Source organism: Musca domestica, unplaced genomic scaffold, assembly GCF_030504385.1.
Source record: "Musca domestica strain aabys unplaced genomic scaffold, Musca_domestica.polishedcontigs.V.1.1 26, whole genome shotgun sequence".
Taxonomy (NCBI): Eukaryota; Metazoa; Arthropoda; class Insecta; order Diptera; family Muscidae; genus Musca; species Musca domestica.
The window spans coordinates 4,506,006-4,528,418 of record NW_026712283.1 but is presented as its reverse complement, the minus strand read 5'-3'; the positions used below and the strand labels follow the sequence as shown (position 1 = coordinate 4,528,418).

The window sequence follows — 22,413 nt, the reverse complement described above, 5'->3', positions numbered from 1 at the left end:
AGACCGACCACCTGATCGTCTATAATCCGCAGTTTACAACAAGTAAAAAGAATATGTACGTTCGGCCGGCCGAACTTTAAATACCTTCTACCATTTGGAACGAGTTGCCAAATTCTCCAAAACAACTAAATCCGTTAGAAATTCTGTGAACATTTTAAAAATACCGAATATAGCTGTTATATTAGTGTCTATACGACGACATGGACCTGCATAGATAACTTTTTAGCATTCATTACGGACATCAAATACCAAATTTGAAACAATTCCAGTGACTAATATCGTTAAAATCAACAAAGTGACGAATATCGGGAGGTACCGTTATATGTGTGCGGCTATACGAAGACGTGGACCTACACAAACAATTTTCTGCCTTAGGCTGTTGTATCCATTTCGAACTTCAAATGCCTAATTTGAAACAATTCCGTTGAATAATGTCGCTTAAATCATCAAAATACCGAATATCTGGAGGTACCGTTATATTGGGGCTATACCAAAACGTGGAACTACATGGTCCGTTTTCAATACCAAAAGTCCTGCAGACATAATATATATTTAATAAAATTTAATAAAAAAATAACGGAATGAAGTACATTTCATTCCGTTCGGAAGCTAAAGTGATTAACACAGATGGACAGACGAACGGACATCGCTAAATCGACATAGAACTTTATGCTGTTCAAGAATTTATATACTTTGTACGGTCCAAAATGTATATTTCGAGGTGTTACTAACGGAATGACAAATTTAATATACCCTCCATACTATGTTGGAGGGTATAAAATGGCCGAAATTGTTCTGGCGCCGAAATCAATCCTGACGACGTATTCATTTATCAAGTTCAAGAAGTTTCTTGGGGTAGCCTTTAATGGCTCGCTCGACTTCTCTATGCAAATAACCAGGTGCTAAGTCATATAATAACTGACATGCAACCGAGTTATTCGAATACGGGTAGAAAGTAGGATTTTTTCCAAGAAAGCTCGCTTAGCTCGGAGTCGTTCGGGAAGAATAAACAGAAATTTGCCTATACAATTTCAGTTGTTATGTTAAATGGTAGGCAACGTTTCGAACAATGGAAAAGATGTCAGGTCATCAGTCAGTTTTAACGAAGTAGCGGTGTCAGAGTGGACAACTTCCGCCGGTTAGTATCCAGAATAATTTCCAATCAAATCAGCTGACTTTTCTATAGGCTTTCAAAAAAGAGTACCTCCTGACTTTCAATATTTTGAAAATTTCAGTCCCAAGTTCTAACGATTGTAATTCGAACTTTCGGGTTTTCCGTGGCTATAAATACTCTTCGAAAAAATATTCAATTTGAATCCACTTTTTGGTATAACTGCCATTTTCCTCCTTATTTTCAGTATTTGGAGTTTCGACCACAATTTCGAAACAAGCCACTATAATTGAGTATTTCAAGTTCTCAGCTTACGTTTTGTCATTTACCCACAACAACGGTACCTTCTGATTTTCCGTAATTAAAGGGTTTAACCACAATTTCCCACCAAATCAGCATAAAATCAATTTTTTTTTGTAGGTCCACTTCTTGCTATAGCCTGATTTTAAGGAGTCGGCACCAATTTGACCATAAGTCAAGTTCTATATCCCCTACACAACTTTACCTCCTAATATGAGAAATTTTAAGCAGTCTAAATTTTAAGGAGTTCTAATGATAACGGCCCTTATTTAAAACTTCGGATACATCGAGGATCGGTTATCTCCCTTCAAAAAATATACAATGTAGGTAAAGCCCCAATATCTGTGAAATTTGACCATAAGTCAAGTTCTATAGTCCCAATACAACGTTACCTCCTGATATGAGGTATTTTAAGCAGTCGGCACTAATTGCTAACCATATCAGCCCTCATTTAATACTTGGGATACATTGTGGATAGGTTATATCCCTTCAAAAAATATACAATATAGGTATAGCCCATATTTCAGAAATTTGACAAGTTTTCATTGGAGGGTAAAATAGGTCCAGCTTATTGAGCTTTCCAGAGTTTGACTGAGAGAAGCAAATCTCCCTTATTCTATTTCAAAACATGAAATTGGCGTTCATATTCCGCATTCACTTTGGAATGGTCAAACAGAAACAGACCCTAAGTTTTCTTCATAGAAAAGATCTACTACCGTTTTTGTTTCTCTCATTACTTTTACTTGTCTAGTTCATTTGAAATTGATTCCCATCAATTCGAAAACAGAATGTTTTTTTTTTTTTGATATGCTCAAAGATCTGCTGCATCAAGAATAGTGAATATTCAGATCTAAGTTTCAAAATCCATATTCTTTCTCCCTCATTCTTAAGTAGTAGAGAGCATTACCGTTTTTTTTTTTTTTTTTCAAAATTTCTAGATCATATGAATATTGATACATGTGAAACAAATATAAAATAATTATAAATTTTCCAATTTTTTTCTTTTTTTAATTTTTGTTCTCTTATCATTTCAAAAATGGACCAATGCATTATTGAAAACGTAGTGGTAATAAAGTTTAAGTAAAAGCGAAAGAGTTTGAGTAATTAAACAATTACAATTATAAAAACGTCAATAGTTATTTAAAAAACGAATCAAATTATATGCAATTGTTAAATGTTAGAACTGAGGAACTTTAAAAACCAACAAAACTAAATAAATAAACAGTAAATATGCTTTAATTGTTAACTTCAAATGAAATTATTAAGAAGAAAATATGAAATTGTATATTAAACCTTTTTTTTAACTGGTTGCATTAATATAATTTTGTAATTTACATGAAACTATTTTTAAACTATAAAGATTACTTTGGCAGATTTTGAAATTTTTCCGAGTTTATAAATAGTTTTAAGAAAGTTCGACTTACAATGGAATCGGAAACATCTGCAAGTAAGCATCTTGAAGATTTAAGACGAGTTTTAAGATATTACCAAAGTGTGGTACAGGGTGAGATAAAAAAACTGCAACAAAGTCAAACGCCATAATTTTAACATGTTTTTAAAATATTGTTGAATGAAAGCAAAAAATGTCGGAAATAGCATTAAATTTTAGAATAAGTCTAGATTTGTTCGAATTGGTCACCTTTGGCACGAATTATAGCCTTCAAACGGCCAATAAAACCGTCACACGCTGCCCGAATGTTGCTCTGCGGTATGTTGGGCCATTCCCGGTAAAGCGCTTGCTTGAGGTGATCGACACTTTGGTATTTTTTAGTGTCAACCTTGTTTTCCAAAATACTTCAGACACAGTAGTCCAACGGATTGGTATCCGGAGATTTTGGTGGCCATTGTGTGCTGCGAATGAAGCCAGAAACCTCATTTTGTAACCATTCTTGGATTGCGCGTGCTGAGTGCGATGGTGCTGAGTCCTGTTGGAATGTCCAAGGTCTGCGGCCAAAATGTTTGCGTGTCCAAGGCTTTAAAACACCATCCAGAATATTTTCGTGATAACATTCGACATTTATTCTGATGCCACGGTCGATTAATACGGGCGGAGAGCGACCATCACCATGGTCGGCGCTTGAGTCCTCGTGGCCAACCGAAGGTGCACATTTTCAGCTGACCTCTGCTGGACATCGATTGTTTTCTCATTGGAGAAAACCAAATTCGGCAGTTCGACCACTTTCGACCAAGCGAAGAAAGTCTTTAGCTCTTTGGAGACTACTTTCTTTCTGTTGAGGTGTAAGTTCTTGCAAATTTTTGGAATTTCAATGGCTTTACCCCGAGCTCATTTTTCAATATTTGCCGAATGGAATATTGCGATATGTTCAATTCACGAGGCATTTTTCGGCCACTGCGACACGGGTTTCGATCAAGTCGCTTCTTAACTTTTCGAACCATTTCTGATGATGCTGCTGTTTTTTTCCGTACACTTGCTTGACGTCGCTCTACGCTACCAGTATCACTTTTACGAGCGATGGTACGAGACACAAAAGATTTATTCACATTTATATTTTGGAGTGCTCTAACGATAGCCACTTGTGGTTTTCCAGCCTAGTATAAAGAAATCCCACTATCACGCTTGAATTCCATCACAACTAACTTAATGAGCTGTCAGTGGAATAATTTTAACAGTTGTCGGACGAGTGGCTTAGAAATTCAGCAGTCTGAAGTTGGTTGAATTTTTTTCATCTCACCCTGTATTTTATTATTATAAAATTATTGTGCTTATAGAACCTTTAATTCTGAGTCCCAGTAGATTTCTGGGAATAGCCCGTGTCTGACGAAGTTGATGACATGGATATTAAGATAGCCCAAGCCTTGACCTCTAGTCAAGGGTTAGGAAGTAGGTCTGAACAGTTCCAATACCAAATCGTCGATAACCACCTATAAGCCCACATTCTCAAAGCAGGAAAAGCGCCAAAACCAAGATGTTGGGAGATAAAAAGGAATTTCAGCGATCAATAAGCTACTGGCGAACCCAAGTTTACAAGTTTTTAATATTTTTTGGTAAGCAAACGGTCATACTCCCAAAAAACAAACCGGTCATATTTGCAATGGAGATTAGTCCCCGTGCCTGTGGAATTAGGTTATTATCCACGAAGCATCTTAAGACTAGTTTCAAGATTTTTCCATAATGTGGGGTTGTTAACCTCCGTAAAATTTTTGGCTCTCAAATTCTCGATCTTTTAAGTCTTTCTCAAAGTTTATCCTTGTGGATTAAATAACAAAAGGGTACAATGGAAAAGTTTCAAATGTTTTTATATAAAGGTCTGCCACATACATAAATCCATGTCTCATAATAAAATAGTTTAATTTGATTTATGATTTCAAAATAACAAAATAATATTAACTCATTTACTTCCTATTTTTTCATAAAAAAAAACAGAAATATTTACCTAAACTATATGCATTTGAGAGTGAGACTTGTAATCCAAAATAAACAGTAAACAATTCTAAATAATATTATATATATCGATTCAAAACAAAGAAAAGAAATAGTCAATACTAGAGAAATATAATATATAAAAATGTTTGAGCGTAGCAATGAAGAAAATGAGAAAAAGAAATAACTAAGGGTTTTTAAATATTTTATATTGTTTTATTAATTACTAACCACCCCTACTAAAAAACAACATATCATATTTGTGAGATAGAAGGATATTTTTTGAAGGAGATAAAGGAAAGTTAATGGAAGCCACTTCGTTTGTCTCCTTTAAATATCCCTTCTTGCAAATATTTAACTATCAATTTTACAGTTTTTTATTAATTTTCTACAATATGCATGCATGCTCCTCCTTTTGCTCCTACAAATATCCAATTTTCTATTACAGTTATCATATACTTCTCTCTCTCATATTTCGCTATCCATTTATAATCTCTAATAATCTTGATTAATTTATAAAAAAGAATACAAACAAATAATCGATGATCAATCAAAATAATAATAATAATGATGTATCAATGCTTTAAGTGTTTGATTTAAAACCAACATAAACTGAGATTTATATATATAAAAAAACATAGACTTGTAAAACAAAACAAGAAAAAAAACAAATAAATAAATACATTTTTTGTAAAGTAATAAGTTTTTGATTTCACCAAAAAAAAAAAGAATGGAATTTCGGAGGAGGTGTGAGAAATAAAGCAATCCAATTTCATTGTAATGAAAATTCAGATTTTTTTCCAAGGCAGTTGATAGTTGTCTTGTCGAAATACCGATCAATTGCTGGAGATAGCTGTATTGTGTATGTAACCAAAATAAACCATTAGGTTATTAGGATTCCCTTTGAACCAGTATTTGACTTATTTTGGACCCACACCAACGGAATATAGGGCCTATTTCTTTATGACGATTAGAAAGTCAACTGGAAGTGAAAACATAGAATCCATGATCATACCAATGTGTGGCAAAATTCTTTTTTTTAATAATTACGGGGAAAATTCAGCAGATTAGGAAAGGAGAGGAGTGCTAACAAAGAAAGTCCTGTGTATCGGCATTTTCAAAATTTACTTCGAAAAGTAATCAAAATAGAAAGGGGAAAGTTCCCCATTCTTCCACACGTTTGAAATTTTCCGGAATAAGAATCCTCGAAATCTGCCCATTTTAGGTACATAGTGTCTTCGGCGATATTGCAGAGAAAAATACGAGGAATATTTTGGTATATTAATCCTCAAGCGAGTTAACAAATGTGGCTGCTGTACAAATTTATTTGTCATAAAAATCTACTACTTATTTGTCATATAAATCCTTGAAGACTTCTAAAGTCGAAATACAAGGTGGCTCAAAAGAATCCTGAGGTACCAGAAGAAATGGTCCGAAACCTACCATCTTTATAACAGGTCATGTGTTTATAGAAGTAGTCTGAATGGAATCTGATGTTAATTTTGCATTTTATGAACTTCATGGGTGTTCAAAATGTGAACCCTTTATGGAGGAGGTACCAGAAGAAGTGAACTGATATATTCCATTTCCACGCCAGACCTTGGGTTACTAAAAATATTGTGAAGTGTGTGATTTGAAGACAATCGGACACTGACATCAAATTTTATTAGAGTTAAGATTATTCGAAATGTTGACCCTTTTGTGGGGAAGGTACTTGATGGGGTTGACCGATATTGTCCATTTTCACACCTAACCTAGCACTGATGCAAATATTAGGATTTGCAAAGTTGGAGCAAAATCAGTTTATGCTTTCTTTTTCTGTGCATTTGCAAATGTTGACATTTTGTGGAGGAGGTATCAGAAGGAGTGGACCGATATTGCCCATCTCCGAACTCAATCTAAGTTTGAAAATAATATTATTATGTACCAAGTTTGGATCAAATCGGATACTCCCTTCGAAAGTTATCGTGCGCACCAGCCAGTCAGATAGACAGACGGACGGACATCGCTAGAACGACTCCAAAAGTCATGAAACGGATTTGGTCCAAAGAGACCTAGGGTCTAAAACCGTTAATTCGATGAGACACGTTTTGGCCGTATCGAATAATATACAGGGTGAGATGAAAAAAACTGCAACCATCTTCAGACTGCTGTCATTTCTAAACCACTCGTCCGACAACTGTTGGTGAGAATTTTCCAAAAAAAGTTATTCGTGATGTAATTCAAGCGCGAATTTAAATTTAAGTGTGAATAAATCTTTTGTGTCTCGTACCATCGCTCATTACCGTGATACTGGTAACGTAGCCCGACGTCAACGAAGTGGACGGAAGAAAACAGCAACATCAACAGGAATGGTCGCAGTGGCCGAAACATGGCCTGTGAGCTGAACATATCGCAATATTCTATTCGGCAAATATTGAAAAATGAGCTCGGGGTAAAGCCATTGAATTTACAAAAGATGCAAGAACCACCGCAACAGAAAGAAAATAGACTCAAAAGAGCTAAAGAGTTGCTTCGCTTTCGGCCGAAAGTGGTGAACTGCCGAATTTGGCTTTGTCCGATGAGAAAACATTCGTTGTCCAGCAGTTTGTAAACAAACAAAATTATCGTGTTTACTTACCAAAGAGGTCAGCTGAAAATGTACATCTTCGGTTGGCCACCAGAACTAAAGCGCCGGCCATCAGAACTGTGGGCCGTCATAACAGCCGATTGTCGCTCTCCGCTCGTTTTGATCGACCTTGGCATCAGAATAAATGCCGAATATTATCGCAAAAATATTCTGGAGGGTATATTTGGAAAGCAAGGTTGATACTAAAAAATACCAAAGTGTCGATCACCTCAAGCAAGCGCTTCGACGGGAATGGTTTGGCCCATACCGCAGAACAACATTCGGGCAGCGTGTGACGGTTTCATTGGCCATCCAAAGGCCATAATTCGTGCCAAAAGTGAGACACTATATAGCTAAAATGGACGGATTCCGAGGAATCTTAATCCGAAATTTTCCCAAAGTGTAGAGGATGGGAGGTGGGAGGGGAATTTCCCTCTTTATTTTGGTTAAATTTCGATGTAAGCTTTCAAAACCCTGATACACTTGATTACGTTTCTTAGCTCTACTTTCATAATCTGTATAATTTTGTGTTGCACAGTGTTATTATATAAATTAAATAAATCAAAATGTTAAAACCTTACAAAAATTGTCGGTTTCCTTTCTAGTTAACTTTCGAATCACATGCAAAAGCTGGACTATAATTTTTGATGTATTCTGCTACATGTTTTCTCAAAATTGTACATTTTGAGCATTAAGACTACAACATTAATTCTAAAACTTATTTATTTAAAAAAAAATATACTTAAAATACTTATGCTCTACAATGACTTTTGTTTTATGAAAACCCATTTCTGCCAAACCAAAGTAAAAACATCTATGGTTTATAATTATCCACAGTATCGGCTAACCATTTCAACATTTTCAACATTGTCTTGGCCGAGTACCAACAAAAAGGATAATCATCGTAACAACGTTCGGTGCGACCACGATAAGCCAAGCCACGACTAAAGGCTCTACCAATTTTCGCTGGGGCCACACTTATATTCTCCTCCAGGAAATCACATATTAACACTGCCTCTTCGGAGTTTTTCTCGGCACCGGATAAAAGTTGGCACACCAACGATTGGAGGCATTCAAAAGGATCGCGGGACAGTATGCGTTTCCAGTCGACAACATTTGCAGTGGAATTTGTTTTCCTCGTTGCCCCTTTTTCTGGCAGACGTCGTATGTGACGTTGATATCCAGCGCCGCTTAGGTCACGTCGACCACGTACAATGAAATTATCCAGATTTCGACTGGCACCTGTTAGCAGACGTGAAACAGCTGCGGGCACTGGTTGACGTATTTTATCCCAATCCTGTGCCAATAGATGAAGCATATACATGGCTCCCAGGCCCATTACCATTAAAATCATAACCCTAAGGAGAGAAAAAAAGAAAGTTCTGGTATTTATTTAAATTTAATTTTAAGGATTAAACTTACCTGAAACCCATTGCTTGTTTATTCACTGAGAGATACTCTTCTTTTGCACTTGAATTTTAAACCGTTTTTTGACCCGCAAACTTAAACGTTTGAATCGTAAATGAAGCTTAACTCCTGTTCAAATGTATCAACAGCTTCAATTGGAAATTGAGGCAACAAAGCTTGCCAAAAATTACATGGACACAAAAATTCACAATTCAACAACAAAGGCCATGGAATTTTGTTTACATGTACGAGGTGGGGTATTTTAAGGTAAGTGACAAGATGTAAGGACTACGTTAATGTAGGCCCTCTTAGTCCTCGGAAAAAATAATTCTTCAAAAATCCACGACCCGTGATCTGTTGATCCTTGAATATTTTTTCTTAACACTCAACGTTGGAGGTCCATTGAGAAAAATTCTTTGATTTTTGAAAAAATATTTTTAAAAATGTCCCATTTTCAGGTCAGGCCATTTTGTCAGGTCCTTAAAAAATAATTTAAAAAACTCTTAATGATGATCTCTGGAAAAATATTTTTAAAAATGTCCCATTTTCTGCAGGTCCTTAAAAAATAATTAAAAAAAACTCTTAATGCTGATCTATGAAAAAATATTTTTAAAAATGCCTCATTTTCTGCAGGTCCTTAAAAAATAATTAAAAAAACTCTTAATGCTGATCTCTGAAAAAATATTTTTAAAAATGCCTAATTTTCTGCAGGTCCTTAAAGAATAATTAAAAAACTCTTAAAGCTGATCTCTGAAAAAATATTTTTAAAAATTCCTCATTTTCTGCAGGTCCTTAAAAAATAATTAAAAAAAACTCTTAATGCTGATCTCTGAAAAAATATTTTTAAAAATGCCTAATTTTCTGCAGGTCCTTAAAAAATAATTAAAAAAAACTCTTAATGCTGATCTATGAAAAATATTTTTAAAAACACCTCATTTTCTGCAGGTACTTAAAAAAAATAAAATAAACTCTTAATGCTGATCTCTGAAAAAATATTTTTAAAAATGCCTAATTTTCTGCAGGTCCTTACAAAATAATTTAAAAAACTCTTAAAGCTGATCTCTGAAAAAATATTTTTAAAAATTCCTCATTTTCTGCAGGCCCTTAAAAAATAATTAAAAAAACTCTTAATGCTGATCTCTGAAAAAAAATATTTTTTTAAAAATCCACGCTTTCTGCTGGTTTCTGAAAAAATATTTTTTAAAAATCCACGCTTTCTGCTGTTTTCCGAAAAAAATATTTTTTTAAAAATCCACGCTTTCTGCTGGTTTCTGAAAAAATATTTTTTAAAAATCCACGCTTTCTGCTGTTTTCTAAAAAATATTTTTTAAAAATCCACGCTTTCTGCGGGTTTCTGAAAAAATATTTTTTAAAAATCCACGCTTTCTGCTGGTTTCTGAAAAAATATTTTTTAAAAATCCACGCTTTCTGCTGGTTTCTGAAAAAATATTTTTTAAAAATCCACGCTTTCTGCTGGTTTCTGAAAAAATATTTTTTAAAAATCCACGCTTTCTGCTGGTCTCTGAAAAATTGTTTTTAAAAAATCAAAGCTTTCTGCTGATTAAAAAAAAATGTTTTTTTTTTAAACTCTCGATTTCTGCTGGTCCTTGAAAAAATTAATTTTTAAACAAAATTTCCCACACTTTCCAAACTTCTTATCCCAACACATATCTACAGCAATTCAAATGGCAAACTTGCATTTTTCAGTACGCACTTTGGTCATGACCAAACAGGAACTGCACAAACGAGTGCATGCAACAACAGATGTATGTAAGTGGTTTTTGGTGATGCTATTGACACCAACAAAAAATTGTTTTCCATTTTTTCTAGTATTTGCAGAGGCACTACAAATTCACTTGTTGTGTGTGGAGGAGGTGGTTGGTCGCTCGGTGGTTCCTTGGTCCAATAACCGGTTTGTTCTGGAGTTTAGTTTGTGTTTTCCTTTGCTGGTGACATAATAGCTTGCATTGTTGCCATTAACCGGTGGTCATGGCAGGCACATTGGCCTGCAGTCTTTAGCATAAGGCTAATCAATATTTCAATGTTGAGGTCTGATAAATTATCTCCAAAGCTATGTAACTGTGCAATATTTGGTGTGCATGACATCAGGCTAAAACATTAGCAACAACAACAAGCAATTTCTTTATAACACTTCCCCACTTGTTGCTGGCAGGGATTTTATTTCCCACTCGTTTATGGAAGACAGACAAGTTTTTCATGTTTTCAATCAGATGCAAGACAATTTGACATGCTTTTCATTTCATTTTAGATGCTGTTGCAGAAATTGCAATCGATTCCACATAAAAATATAGGATGTGTTGAAAATATGGAAATTGATAGTATTGAATAATTTGCTAGCAAGTTAGAAATGTATAAAGTCACGCTTTAATCTTTGATTATTTGGAAAATATAGAATTTAGGACTATCAGAGCTATAAGCGTAGACCTTTAAAGAATATGTTTTACAGGACTAGGATATAATCGAGAATTATTAACGGTTACTTTAGCAAAGACTTTCTTAGTTATGTTCGTGGATATTTTAAATAATGATTTTACAAAGACTATGTTGGGGTTTGGTTTAAAGATGCGCAGCTAGTCGTCATCTTAGGAAGTAGAAAATTCTTGGAGATAGGAGGAACAAGAGAATAAGAAGGAAGGGTTTGTAAAGAGTAGTACAGTTAGCAGAGTGGTACGTTCAAGCAGGAAATGTTTTTTTGGCAAACTTGTAAATGATGATAGGATCTGTGTTTGGAAATAAAGTTAGAATTTCTATCTTCCACCTGCCACCTGAGGTCCTAAGAAGAGACATAGGCTACTCTTGTTAGGACCTCAGCAAGGTAGGTGTTCAATCGTATACATCTTTTCTAGGTTAGCTTTAAGGATGCAGCAACGTGAATTCGGCAACTGCTTCACTCTGAGACCTTTGGTCAATTGTGTTTATCCTAGGAAAAATAAGAAATTTGGGGATAGAAGAAATGTAAAAGCGAGAAAAAGAAAAAGAAGAAGAAGAAGAGATTTATAGAGAGAAGTGTAGTTAGCAGGGTTATTCCTGCCTAGGCAGGAAATGGCTTTGACAAATTTGGAAATGATGATGGGATGTATGTCTGAGAAGAACATTACGGTTGCTATCTCCCACCTGCCAAATAGCCTGTGTCTATTGTCTCTATCTCTTCTTTATCTTCAAATAGTCTACAGTAGTCAGGAACACTGTTATTACATCTTGAGATTACATATCTGAGATTGCAGTGGCAGTCAGTATGCCTAACAAATCTTAGAACAGACCGACCAGATGGCCTTAGATACCCTACAACCGGCCTTCTTTAAGCTTACTCGCTGATCGATTTTTTCAAGCAGTGCAGAGCCTCCTCGAGCTAATTCATTTGCCACCTCATTCTCAACTATGTTGCTATATTTCATGGTACTTGACTTGATAACCTAAAGTGCCGCCTGACATCGACATGTACAGGGTGAGATGAAAAAAGTGCAACCAACTTCAGACTGATGTCATTTTTAAGCCACTCGTTCGACACCTGTTAAAATTATTCCAGTGACAGCTCATTATATTGTTTACAAGCGTACAAAAGCATTTTGGTCAGAATTTTCTAGAAAAAAAGTTATTCGTGATGGAATTCAAGCGTGATAGTGTGATTTCTTTATATTTGGCTGGAAAACTACAAGTGGCTATCGTTAGAGCACTCCAGCATTTAAATGTGAATAAATCTTTTGTGTCTCGTACCATCGCTCGTACCATCGCTCGTTACCGCGATACTGGTAGCATAGCCCGACGTCAAGGAAGTGGACGGAAGAAAACAGAAAAATCATCAGAAATGGTTCGAAAAGTAAAGAAGCGACTTGATCGAAACCCGCGTCGCAATTGCCGAAAAATGGCTCGTGAGCTGAGCATATCGCAATATTCCATTCGGCAAATACTGAAAAATGAGCTCGGGGTAAAGGCCATTGAAATTCCAAAAAGTCTAAGAACTAACACCGTAACAGAAAGAAAAGTAGACTCATAAGAGCTAAAGAGTTGCTTCGTTTGGCCGAAAGTGGTGAACTGCCAAATTTGGTTTTCTCCGATGAGAAAACATTCGTTGTCCTGCAGTTTGTAAAAAAACAAAATGGTCGTGTTTACTTGCCAAAGAGGTCAGCTGAAAATGTGCACCTTCGGTTGGCCACCAAATCTCAAGCGCCGCCGGCCATGGTGATGGTGTGGACCGCCATAACAGCCGATGGTCGCTCTCCGCTCGTGCGTATTAATCGACCGTGACATCAGAATAAATGCCTAATATTATCGCAAAAATAGTCTGAAGGTTGTATTAAAGCCTTGGGCACGCAAACATTTTGGCTGCAGACCTTGGATATTCCAACTCAGCACGCGCCACCCAAGAATGGTTAAAAAATGAGTTTCCTCGTTTCATTTCCAGCACACAATGGCTACCAAAATCTCCGGATACCAATCCGTTGGACTGTCTGGCATCTGTCTTGAGTATTTTGGAAAGCAAGGTTGGCACTAAAAAATACCAAAGTGTAGATCATCTCAAGCAAGCGCTTCGCCGGGAATGGGCCAAAATACCGCAGAGCAACATTTGGGCAGTTTCATTGGGCGTTTGAAGGCCAAAGGTAACCAAATCGAACAAATCTAAGTTTATTCTAAAATTTGATGCTATTTCCGACATTTTTTTGCTTTTATTCAATAAAATTTAAAAAAAAAAGTAAAAATTATGGCGTTTGACATTATTTTTTATCTCACTTTGTATATCGACTCGTACACTTTTAAAAATTTATTTTCTGGACCCATAACTTGTTTGTGGAGTTTTTAAAATATGTTTCCTGGATTTGTAAAAGCCTCTTGGATTTTGAAGAATATATGTTCCGTACTCATCGGGGGCTCGAGGATTATTAAGAATATTATTTGGAGACCAATTCATGAATTTTTTATGAATATTTTTACACGCATATTCGAAAATAGTGAATATTTCAAGAATGTTATTTAGAGGCCTATCCTAAACCATCTATATTTCAGGTTTGTAATCAAGGAGCCTCCTAGAAATCGTGGATATTTCAAATATATTTGTCAGAGTTCTCTAGCAAATAGCATTTGTATTAGGAATATTTCTTAGTTGACCCATTCAAAAGTTGTGAATTTTAAGGATATTTTTGGCGGCCTGACATAGCTTTATCTAAAAAATAAAATATCTCTTCTTTAATATAATTTCAAATCTGATTGAGCAATTTCAGCTTGATTGCTAATGATATCAAATTGCAAGAGATTTGATGCAAAAATAAAATGGCCAACAGCCATTCGACAAACCTCACAAATGCTGTTGTTTTTCATCTTACATAATGGACAAGTTGCAGAGGAAAGTGAATCAGGGACACAACACACCGCCGGCGCCGCCGCGCATCGGCTTTAAGAAACACTGGAAGCCAACTAGTAAAGCCAAAGCGTTTTACTATTTTCCAAACGGCAGACTGGTTCAGTTGACCACTGGTATAAAATATGATGCAACCAAAGAAAACGCTTCAGTTCAGTGAACACCTTAAAGCCATAACTTGTCGGAGCGGGAAAACAGAAAAGAAAATAAAAACGAAAGTGCGGAACTTTGGCGGCGACAGGAAAACTACATGTAAAAACGTAAAAAGTGAAGTGTGTCAAATCGGAAAATCACAAACCAAGCGAACAAAATGAATTTGACAAAATTTTAAGGCGGAAGTAATAAATCATTCCTTTGGACCATAAATCTGCATAACCCTAACGGATTAACAAAGCCCCCTTGATAAATTCGTTTCGATTTCATTAACATGTTTTATGCGGTTACGTTTTTCACGGTCCTCGTCCTCCTGTTCCTCATCTGGGATATACGTAAACCTCGTCGCTTCCCACCCGGACCCAAGTGGTATCCCATTGTGGGTTGTGCCTTGAAAATTTCCAAATTACGTGCCAAGCATGGCATGTTCTGTAAAGTGATTGATGAATTAGCCAAAGTGTATGTGAATCCCTACGGCCTGTATGGCCTGAAAATTGGCAAGGATAAAGTGGTGATTGCCTACTACAATGATACGATACAAGAGATGATGACCAATGAGGATTTGGATGGCAAACCGGATGGCATATTTTATCGCATGCGCACCTTTAATTCCAAAAAGGGGATACTGGTGACGGATGGCGAGTTGTGGGTGGAACAACGCAGATTCATATTGAGACATTTGAAGGATTTCGGTTTTGCCCGCAGTGGCATGATTCATGGCATTCAGCAGGAAGCTGAATATCTTTTGGAAGATTTAAAGGAAATTGTGCGACAGCAGGGCGGCAAGCGGGCCCAGGTGGCCATGGTAAACCTGTTCACTGTCTATGTCCTCAACAATTTATGGTCCATGATGTCGGGAAAACGTTACGATCGGAATAGTGAAGAAATTAATGATCTGTTGCAAATGTTCTTCGAACTCTTCCAGCATGTGGATATGGTGGGGGCAATGTTTAGCCATTTTCCATTTATGCGCTACGTAGCGCCCAATTATTCTGGCTACAATGCTTTTGTGGAGAATCATGAGCGAATCTACAGTTTTCTACGCAAAGAGGTACAGATCCACAAGGAATCATTTAGAAACTACAGTATTCCACGAGATCTGATGGACAGCTATTTGAGGGAATTGGAAAATCCCGAACGAAGACCCTCTTTCACCGAGGAACAGTTATTGGCGGTTTGTTTGGACATGTTTTTAGCCGGTTCGGAGACGACCAACAAAAGTCTGGGTTTTGGTTTTCTTCACATGGTCCGCAGCCCCGAAATCCAGGAACGGGCCTTCAATGAAATCAAAGAAGTGGTGGGCCTTGAGCGGCGACCCGAATGGAAAGATCGCATAAAATTACCCTATTGCGAAGCCATAGTTTTGGAGTCTGTGCGCATGTTTATGGGCAATACATTTGGTATACCACATCGTGCTCTGAAAGATACCCGCCTCTCAGGCTATGAAATACCCAAAGATACCATGGTAATAGCCTGTTTTCGTGGCATGTTAATGAATCCCGTGCACTTTCCAAGTCCTCAAAAATTCAATCCAGAAAGGTTTATAGTTGATGGTTGTCTCAAGGTTCCCGAGGCCTATAATCCATTTGGTTATGGCCGCCACCGTTGTATGGGCGATATTTTGGGCCGCCAGACATTGTTTATGTTCATTACCACGGTATTGCAAAATTTCCGTTTTGAAGCTTTGCCGGGGCCGCTGCCAGACGATGAGCCTTTGGATGGTGTAACGTCATCGGTGAAACCTTATATGGCCTATATGGTGCCACGTTATGCTTGTGTAGATTAAAAAAACCTAGTTCTTTAAGAAAATGTTGTAAATAAAAAAATCGAAATTAAAAAATGGTTGGTGAAAGAAAAACAAGGATGAGCTATCAAGTTTGTTGTTTTATTGGAACATGAATATTTTTTCAACGACCTACAGACTTTTAAATGTGGATTTTTAAAACCATATATTTTAAGCACCTACAGACCTTTAAACGTGGATTTTAAAAACACAATTTTTCAAGGATTTTTAAAGAATAATTTTTTAAGGACTTACATACCTTTGAACGTAGATTTTTAAAGAATATTTATTCAAGGTCCTACAGACCTTTAAACGTGGATTTTTAAATAATATTTTTTCAAGGACCAACAGACCTTTAAACGTAGATTTTTAAAGAATATTTTTTCAACGAAATACAGCCAAATAAACGTGGATTTTTAAAGAATATTTTTCAAGAAAATACAGCCAAATAAACGTGGATTTTTAAAGAATATTTTTTCAAGAAAATACAGCCAAATAAACGTGGATTTTTAAAGAATATTTTTTCAAGGACCTACATACCTTTGAACGTAGATTTTTAAAGAATATTTTTTTTAAGGTCCTACAGACCTTTAAACGTGGATTTTTAAATAATATTTTTTTAAGGTCCTACAGACCTTTAAACGTGGATTTTTAAATAATATTTTTTCAAGGAAATACAGCCACATAAACGTGGATTTTTAAAGAATATTTTTTCAAGGACCTACAGACCTTTAAACGTGGATTTTTGAAGAATATTTTTTCAAGGACCTACAGACCTTTAAACTTGGATTTTTAAAGAATATTTTTTCAAGGAAATACAGCCAAATAAACGTGGATTTTTAAAGAATATTTTTTCAAGGACCTACAGACCTTTAAACGTGGATTTTTAAAGAATATTTTTTCAAGGAAATACAGCCAAATAAACGTGGATTTTTAAAGAATATTTTTTCAAGGACCTACAGACCTTTAAACGTGGATTTTTAAAGAATATTTTTTCAAGGAAATACAGCCAAATAAACGTGGATTTTTAAAGAATATTTTTTCAAGGACCTACAGACCTTTAAACGTGGATTTTTAAAGAATATTTTTTCAAGGAAATACAGCCAAATAAACGTGGATTTTTAAAGAATATTTTTTCAAGGACCTACAGACCTTTAAACGTGGATTTTTAAAGAATATTTTTTCAAGGAAATACAGCCAAATAAACGTGGATTTTTAAAGAATATTTTTTCAAGGACCTACAGACCTTTAAACGTGGATTTTTAAAGAATATTTTTTCAAGGAAATACAGCCAAATAAACGTGGATTTTTAAAGAATATTTTTTCAAGGACCTACAGACCTTTAAACGTGGATTTTTAAAGAATATTTTTTCAAGGAAATACAGCCAAATAAACGTGGATTTTTAAAGAATATTTTTTCAAGGACCTACAGACCTTTAAACGTGGATTTTTAAAGAATATTTTTTCAAGGAAATACAGCCAAATAAACGTGGATTTTTAAAGAATATTTTTTGAAGGACCTACAGACCTTTAAACGTGGATTTTTAAAGAATATTTTTTCAAGGAAATACAGCCAAATAAACGTGGATTTTTAAAGAATATTTTTTCAAGGACCTACAGACCTTTAAACGTGGATTTTTAAAGAATATTTTTTCAAGGAAATACAGCCAAATAAACGTGGATTTTTAAAGAATATTTTTTCAAGGAAATACAGCCAAATAAACGTGGATTTTTAAAGAATATTTTTTCAAGGAAATACAGCCAAATAAACGTGGATTTTTAAAGAATATTTTTTCAAGGAATACAGCCAAATAAACGTGGATTTTTAAAGAATATTTTTTCAAGGAAATACAGCCAAATAAACGTGGATTTTTAAAGAATATTTTTTCAAGGAAATACAGCCAAATAAACGTGGATTTTTAAAGAATATTTTTTCAAGGAAATACAGCCAAATAAACGTGGATTTTTAAAGAATATTTTTTCAAGGAAATACAGCCAAATAAACGTGGATTTTTAAAGAATATTTTTTCAAGGAAATACAGCCAAATAAACATGGATTTTTAAAGAATATTTTTTCAAGGAAATACAGCCAAATAAACGTGGATTTTTAAAGAATATTTTTTCAAGGAAATACAGCCAAATAAACGTGGATTTTTAAAGAATATTTTTTCAAGGACCAACAGCCAAATAAACGTGGATTTTTAAAGAATATTTTTTCAAGGAAATACAGCCAAATAAACATGGATTTTTAAAGAATATTTTTTCAAGGAAATACAGCCAAATAAACGTGGATTTTTAAAGAATATTTTTCAAGGAAATACAGCCAAATAAACGTGGATTTTTAAAGAATATTTTTTCAAGGACCAACAGCCAAATAAACGTGGATTTTTAAAGAATATTTTTTCAAGGAAATACAGCCAAATAAACGTGGATTTTTAAAGAATATTTTTTCAAGGAAATACAGCCAAATAAACGTGGATTTTTAAAGAATATTTTTTCAAGGAAATACAGCCAAATAAACGTGGATTTTTAAAGAATATTTTTTCAAGGAAATACAGCCAAATAAACGTGGATTTTTAAAGAATATTTTTTCAAGGAAATACAGCCAAATAAACGTGGATTTTTAAAGAATATTTTTTCAAGGAAATACAGCCAAATAAACGTGGATTTTTAAAGAATATTTTTTCAAGGACCAACAGCCAAATAAACGTGGATTTTTAAAGAATATTTTTTCAAGGAAATACAGCCAAATAAACGTGGATTTTTAAAGAATATTTTTTCAAGGAAATACAGCCAAATAAACGTGGATTTTTAAAGAATATTTTTTCAAGGAAATACAGCCAAATAAACGTGGATTTTTAAAGAATATTTTTTCAAGGAAATACAGCCAAATAAACATGGATTTTTAAAGAATATTTTTTCAAGGAAATACAGCCAAATAAACGTGGATTTTTAAAGAATATTTTTTCAAGGAAATACAGCCAAATAAACGTGGATTTTTAAAGAATATTTTTTCAAGGAAATACAGCCAAATAAACGTGGATTTTTAAAGAATATTTTTTCAAGGAAATACAGCCAAATAAACGTGGATTTTTAAAGAATATTTTTTCAAGGAAATACAGCCAAATAAACGTGGATTTTTAAAGAATATTTTTTCAAGGAAATACAGCCAAATAAACGTGGATTTTTAAAGAATATTTTTTCAAGGAAATACAGCCAAATAAACGTGGATTTTTAAAGAATATTTTTTCAAGGAAATACAGCCAAATAAACGTGGATTTTTAAAGAATATTTTTTCAAGGAAATACAGCCAAATAAACGTGGATTTTTAAAGAATATTTTTTCAAGGAAATACAGCCAAATAAACGTGGATTTTTAAAGAATATTTTTTCAAGGACCTACAGACCTTTAAACGTGGATTTTTAAAGAATATTTTTTCAAGGAAATACAGCCAAATAAACGTGGATTTTTAAAGAATATTTTTTGAAGGACCTACAGACCTTTAAACGTGGATTTTTAAAGAATATTTTTTCAAGGAAATACAGCCAAATAAACGTGGATTTTTAAAGAATATTTTTTGAAGGACCTACAGACCTTTAAACGTGGATTTTTAAAGAATATTTTTTCAAGGAAATACAGCCAAATAAACGTGGATTTTTAAAGAATATTTTTTCAAGGACCTACAGACCTTTAAACGTGGATTTTTAAAGAATATTTTTTCAAGGAAATACAGCCAAATAAACGTGGATTTTTAAAGAATATTTTTTCAAGGAAATACAGCCAAATAAACGTGGATTTTTAAAGAATATTTTTTCAAGGAAATACAGCCAAATAAACGTGGATTTTTAAAGAATATTTTTTCAAGGAATACAGCCAAATAAACGTGGATTTTTAAAGAATATTTTTTCAAGGAAATACAGCCAAATAAACGTGGATTTTTAAAGAATATTTTTTCAAGGAAATACAGCCAAATAAACGTGGATTTTTAAAGAATATTTTTTCAAGGAAATACAGCCAAATAAACGTGGATTTTTAAAGAATATTTTTTCAAGGAAATACAGCCAAATAAACGTGGATTTTTAAAGAATATTTTTTCAAGGAAATACAGCCAAATAAACGTGGATTTTTAAAGAATATTTTTTCAAGGAAATACAGCCAAATAAACGTGGATTTTTAAAGAATATTTTTTCAAGGAAATACAGCCAAATAAACGTGGATTTTTAAAGAATATTTTTTCAAGGAAATACAGCCAAATAAACGTGGATTTTTAAAGAATATTTTTTCAAGGAAATACAGCCAAATAAACATGGATTTTTAAAGAATATTTTTTCAAGGAAATACAGCCAAATAAACGTGGATTTTTAAAGAATATTTTTTCAAGGAAATACAGCCAAATAAACGTGGATTTTTAAAGAATATTTTTTCAAGGACCAACAGCCAAATAAACGTGGATTTTTAAAGAATATTTTTTCAAGGAAATACAGCCAAATAAACGTGGATTTTTAAAGAATATTTTTTCAAGGAAATACAGCCAAATAAACGTGGATTTTTAAAGAATATTTTTTCAAGGAAATACAGCCAAATAAACGTGGATTTTTAAAGAATATTTTTTCAAGGAAATACAGCCAAATAAACGTGGATTTTTAAAGAATATTTTTTCAAGGAAATACAGCCAAATAAACGTGGATTTTTAAAGAATATTTTTTCAAGGAAATACAGCCAAATAAACGTGGATTTTTAAAGAATATTTTTTCAAGGAAATACAGCCAAATAAACGTGGATTTTTAAAGAATATTTTTTCAAGGAAATACAGCCAAATAAACGTGGATTTTTAAAGAATATTTTTTCAAGGAAATACAGCCAAATAAACGTGGATTTTTAAAGAATATTTTTTCAAGGAAATACAGCCAAATAAACATGGATTTTTAAAGAATATTTTTTCAAGGAAATACAGCCAAATGAACGTGGATTTTTAAAGAATATTTTTTCAAGGAAATACAGCCAAATAAACGTGGATTTTTAAAGAATATTTTTTCAAGGACCAACAGCCAAATAAACGTGGATTTTTAAAGAATATTTTTTCAAGGAAATACAGCCAAATAAACGTGGATTTTTAAAGAATATTTTTTCAAGGAAATACAGCCAAATAAACGTGGATTTTTAAAGAGAATTTTTTAAGGAAATACAGCCAAATAAACGTGGATTTTTAAAGAATATTTTTTCAAGGAAATACAGCCAAATAAACGTGGATTTTTAAAGAATATTTTTTCAAGGAAATACAGCCAAATAAACGTGGATTTTTAAAGAATATTTTTTCAAGGAAATACAGCCAAATAAACGTGGATTTTTAAAGAATATTTTTTCAAGGAAATACAGCCAAATAAACGTGGATTTTTAAAGAATATTTTTTCAAGGAAATACAGCCAAATAAACGTGGATTTTTAAAGAATATTTTTTCAAGGAAATACAGCCAAATAAACGTGGATTTTTAAAGAATATTTTTTCAAGGAAATACAGCCAAATAAACGTGGATTTTTAAAGAATATTTTTTCAAGGAAATACAGCCAAATAAACGTGGATTTTTAAAGAATATTTTTTCAAGGAAATACAGCCAAATAAACGTGGATTTTTAAAGAATATTTTTTCAAGGAAATACAGCCAAATAAACGTGGATTTTTAAAGAATATTTTTTCAAGGAAATACAGCCAAATAAACGTGGATTTTTAAAGAATATTTTTTCAAGGAAATACAGCCAAATAAACGTGGATTTTTAAAGAATATTTTTTCAAGGAAATACAGCCAAATAAACGTGGATTTTTAAAGAATATTTTTTCAAGGAAATACAGCCAAATAAACGTGGATTTTTAAAGAATATTTTTTCAAGGAAATACAGCAAAATAAACGTGGATTTTTAAAGAATATTTTTTCAAGGAAATACAGCCAAATAAACATGGATTTTTAAAGAATATTTTTTCAAGGAAATACAGCCAAATAAACGTGGATTTTTAAAGAATATTTTTTCAAGGAAATACAGCCAAATAAACGTGGATTTTTAAAGAATATTTTTTCAAGGACCAACAGCCAAATAAACGTGGATTTTTAAAGAATATTTTTTCAAGGAAATACAGCCAAATAAACGTGGATTTTTAAAGAATATTTTTTCAAGGAAATACAGCCAAATAAACGTGGATTTTTAAAGAATATTTTTTCAAGGAAATACAGCCAAATAAACGTGGATTTTTAAAGAATATTTTTTCAAGGAAATACAGCCAAATAAACGTGGATTTTTAAAGAA

The 22,413-nt window shown here is 33.6% G+C and overlaps 3 protein-coding genes across 3 annotated transcripts in view; 1 reads left to right on the top strand and 2 right to left on the bottom strand.

Moving 5' to 3' along the window:
- LOC101897915 (A-kinase anchor protein 10, mitochondrial) overlaps window positions 1-22,413 on the bottom strand; it is a 79,600-nt gene that overhangs the window by 42,613 nt on the left and 14,574 nt on the right. The window lies entirely within an intron of this gene.
- On the bottom strand, window positions 8,216-8,834 carry LOC101898263 (uncharacterized). The gene is made up of 2 exons (XM_005184117.1): window positions 8,824-8,834; window positions 8,216-8,759 (listed from the first exon to the last, which is right to left on the bottom strand). Exons 1-2 carry the CDS (start codon window positions 8,832-8,834, stop codon window positions 8,216-8,218), a joined length of 555 nt encoding a protein of 184 aa, XP_005184174.1.
- LOC101898085 (probable cytochrome P450 303a1) lies at window positions 14,224-16,122 on the top strand. Its single transcript, XM_005184116.3, has one exon. The coding sequence runs from the start codon at window positions 14,610-14,612 to the stop codon at window positions 16,119-16,121; it is 1,512 nt and encodes a 503-aa protein (XP_005184173.1). The 5' UTR covers window positions 14,224-14,609; the 3' UTR covers window position 16,122.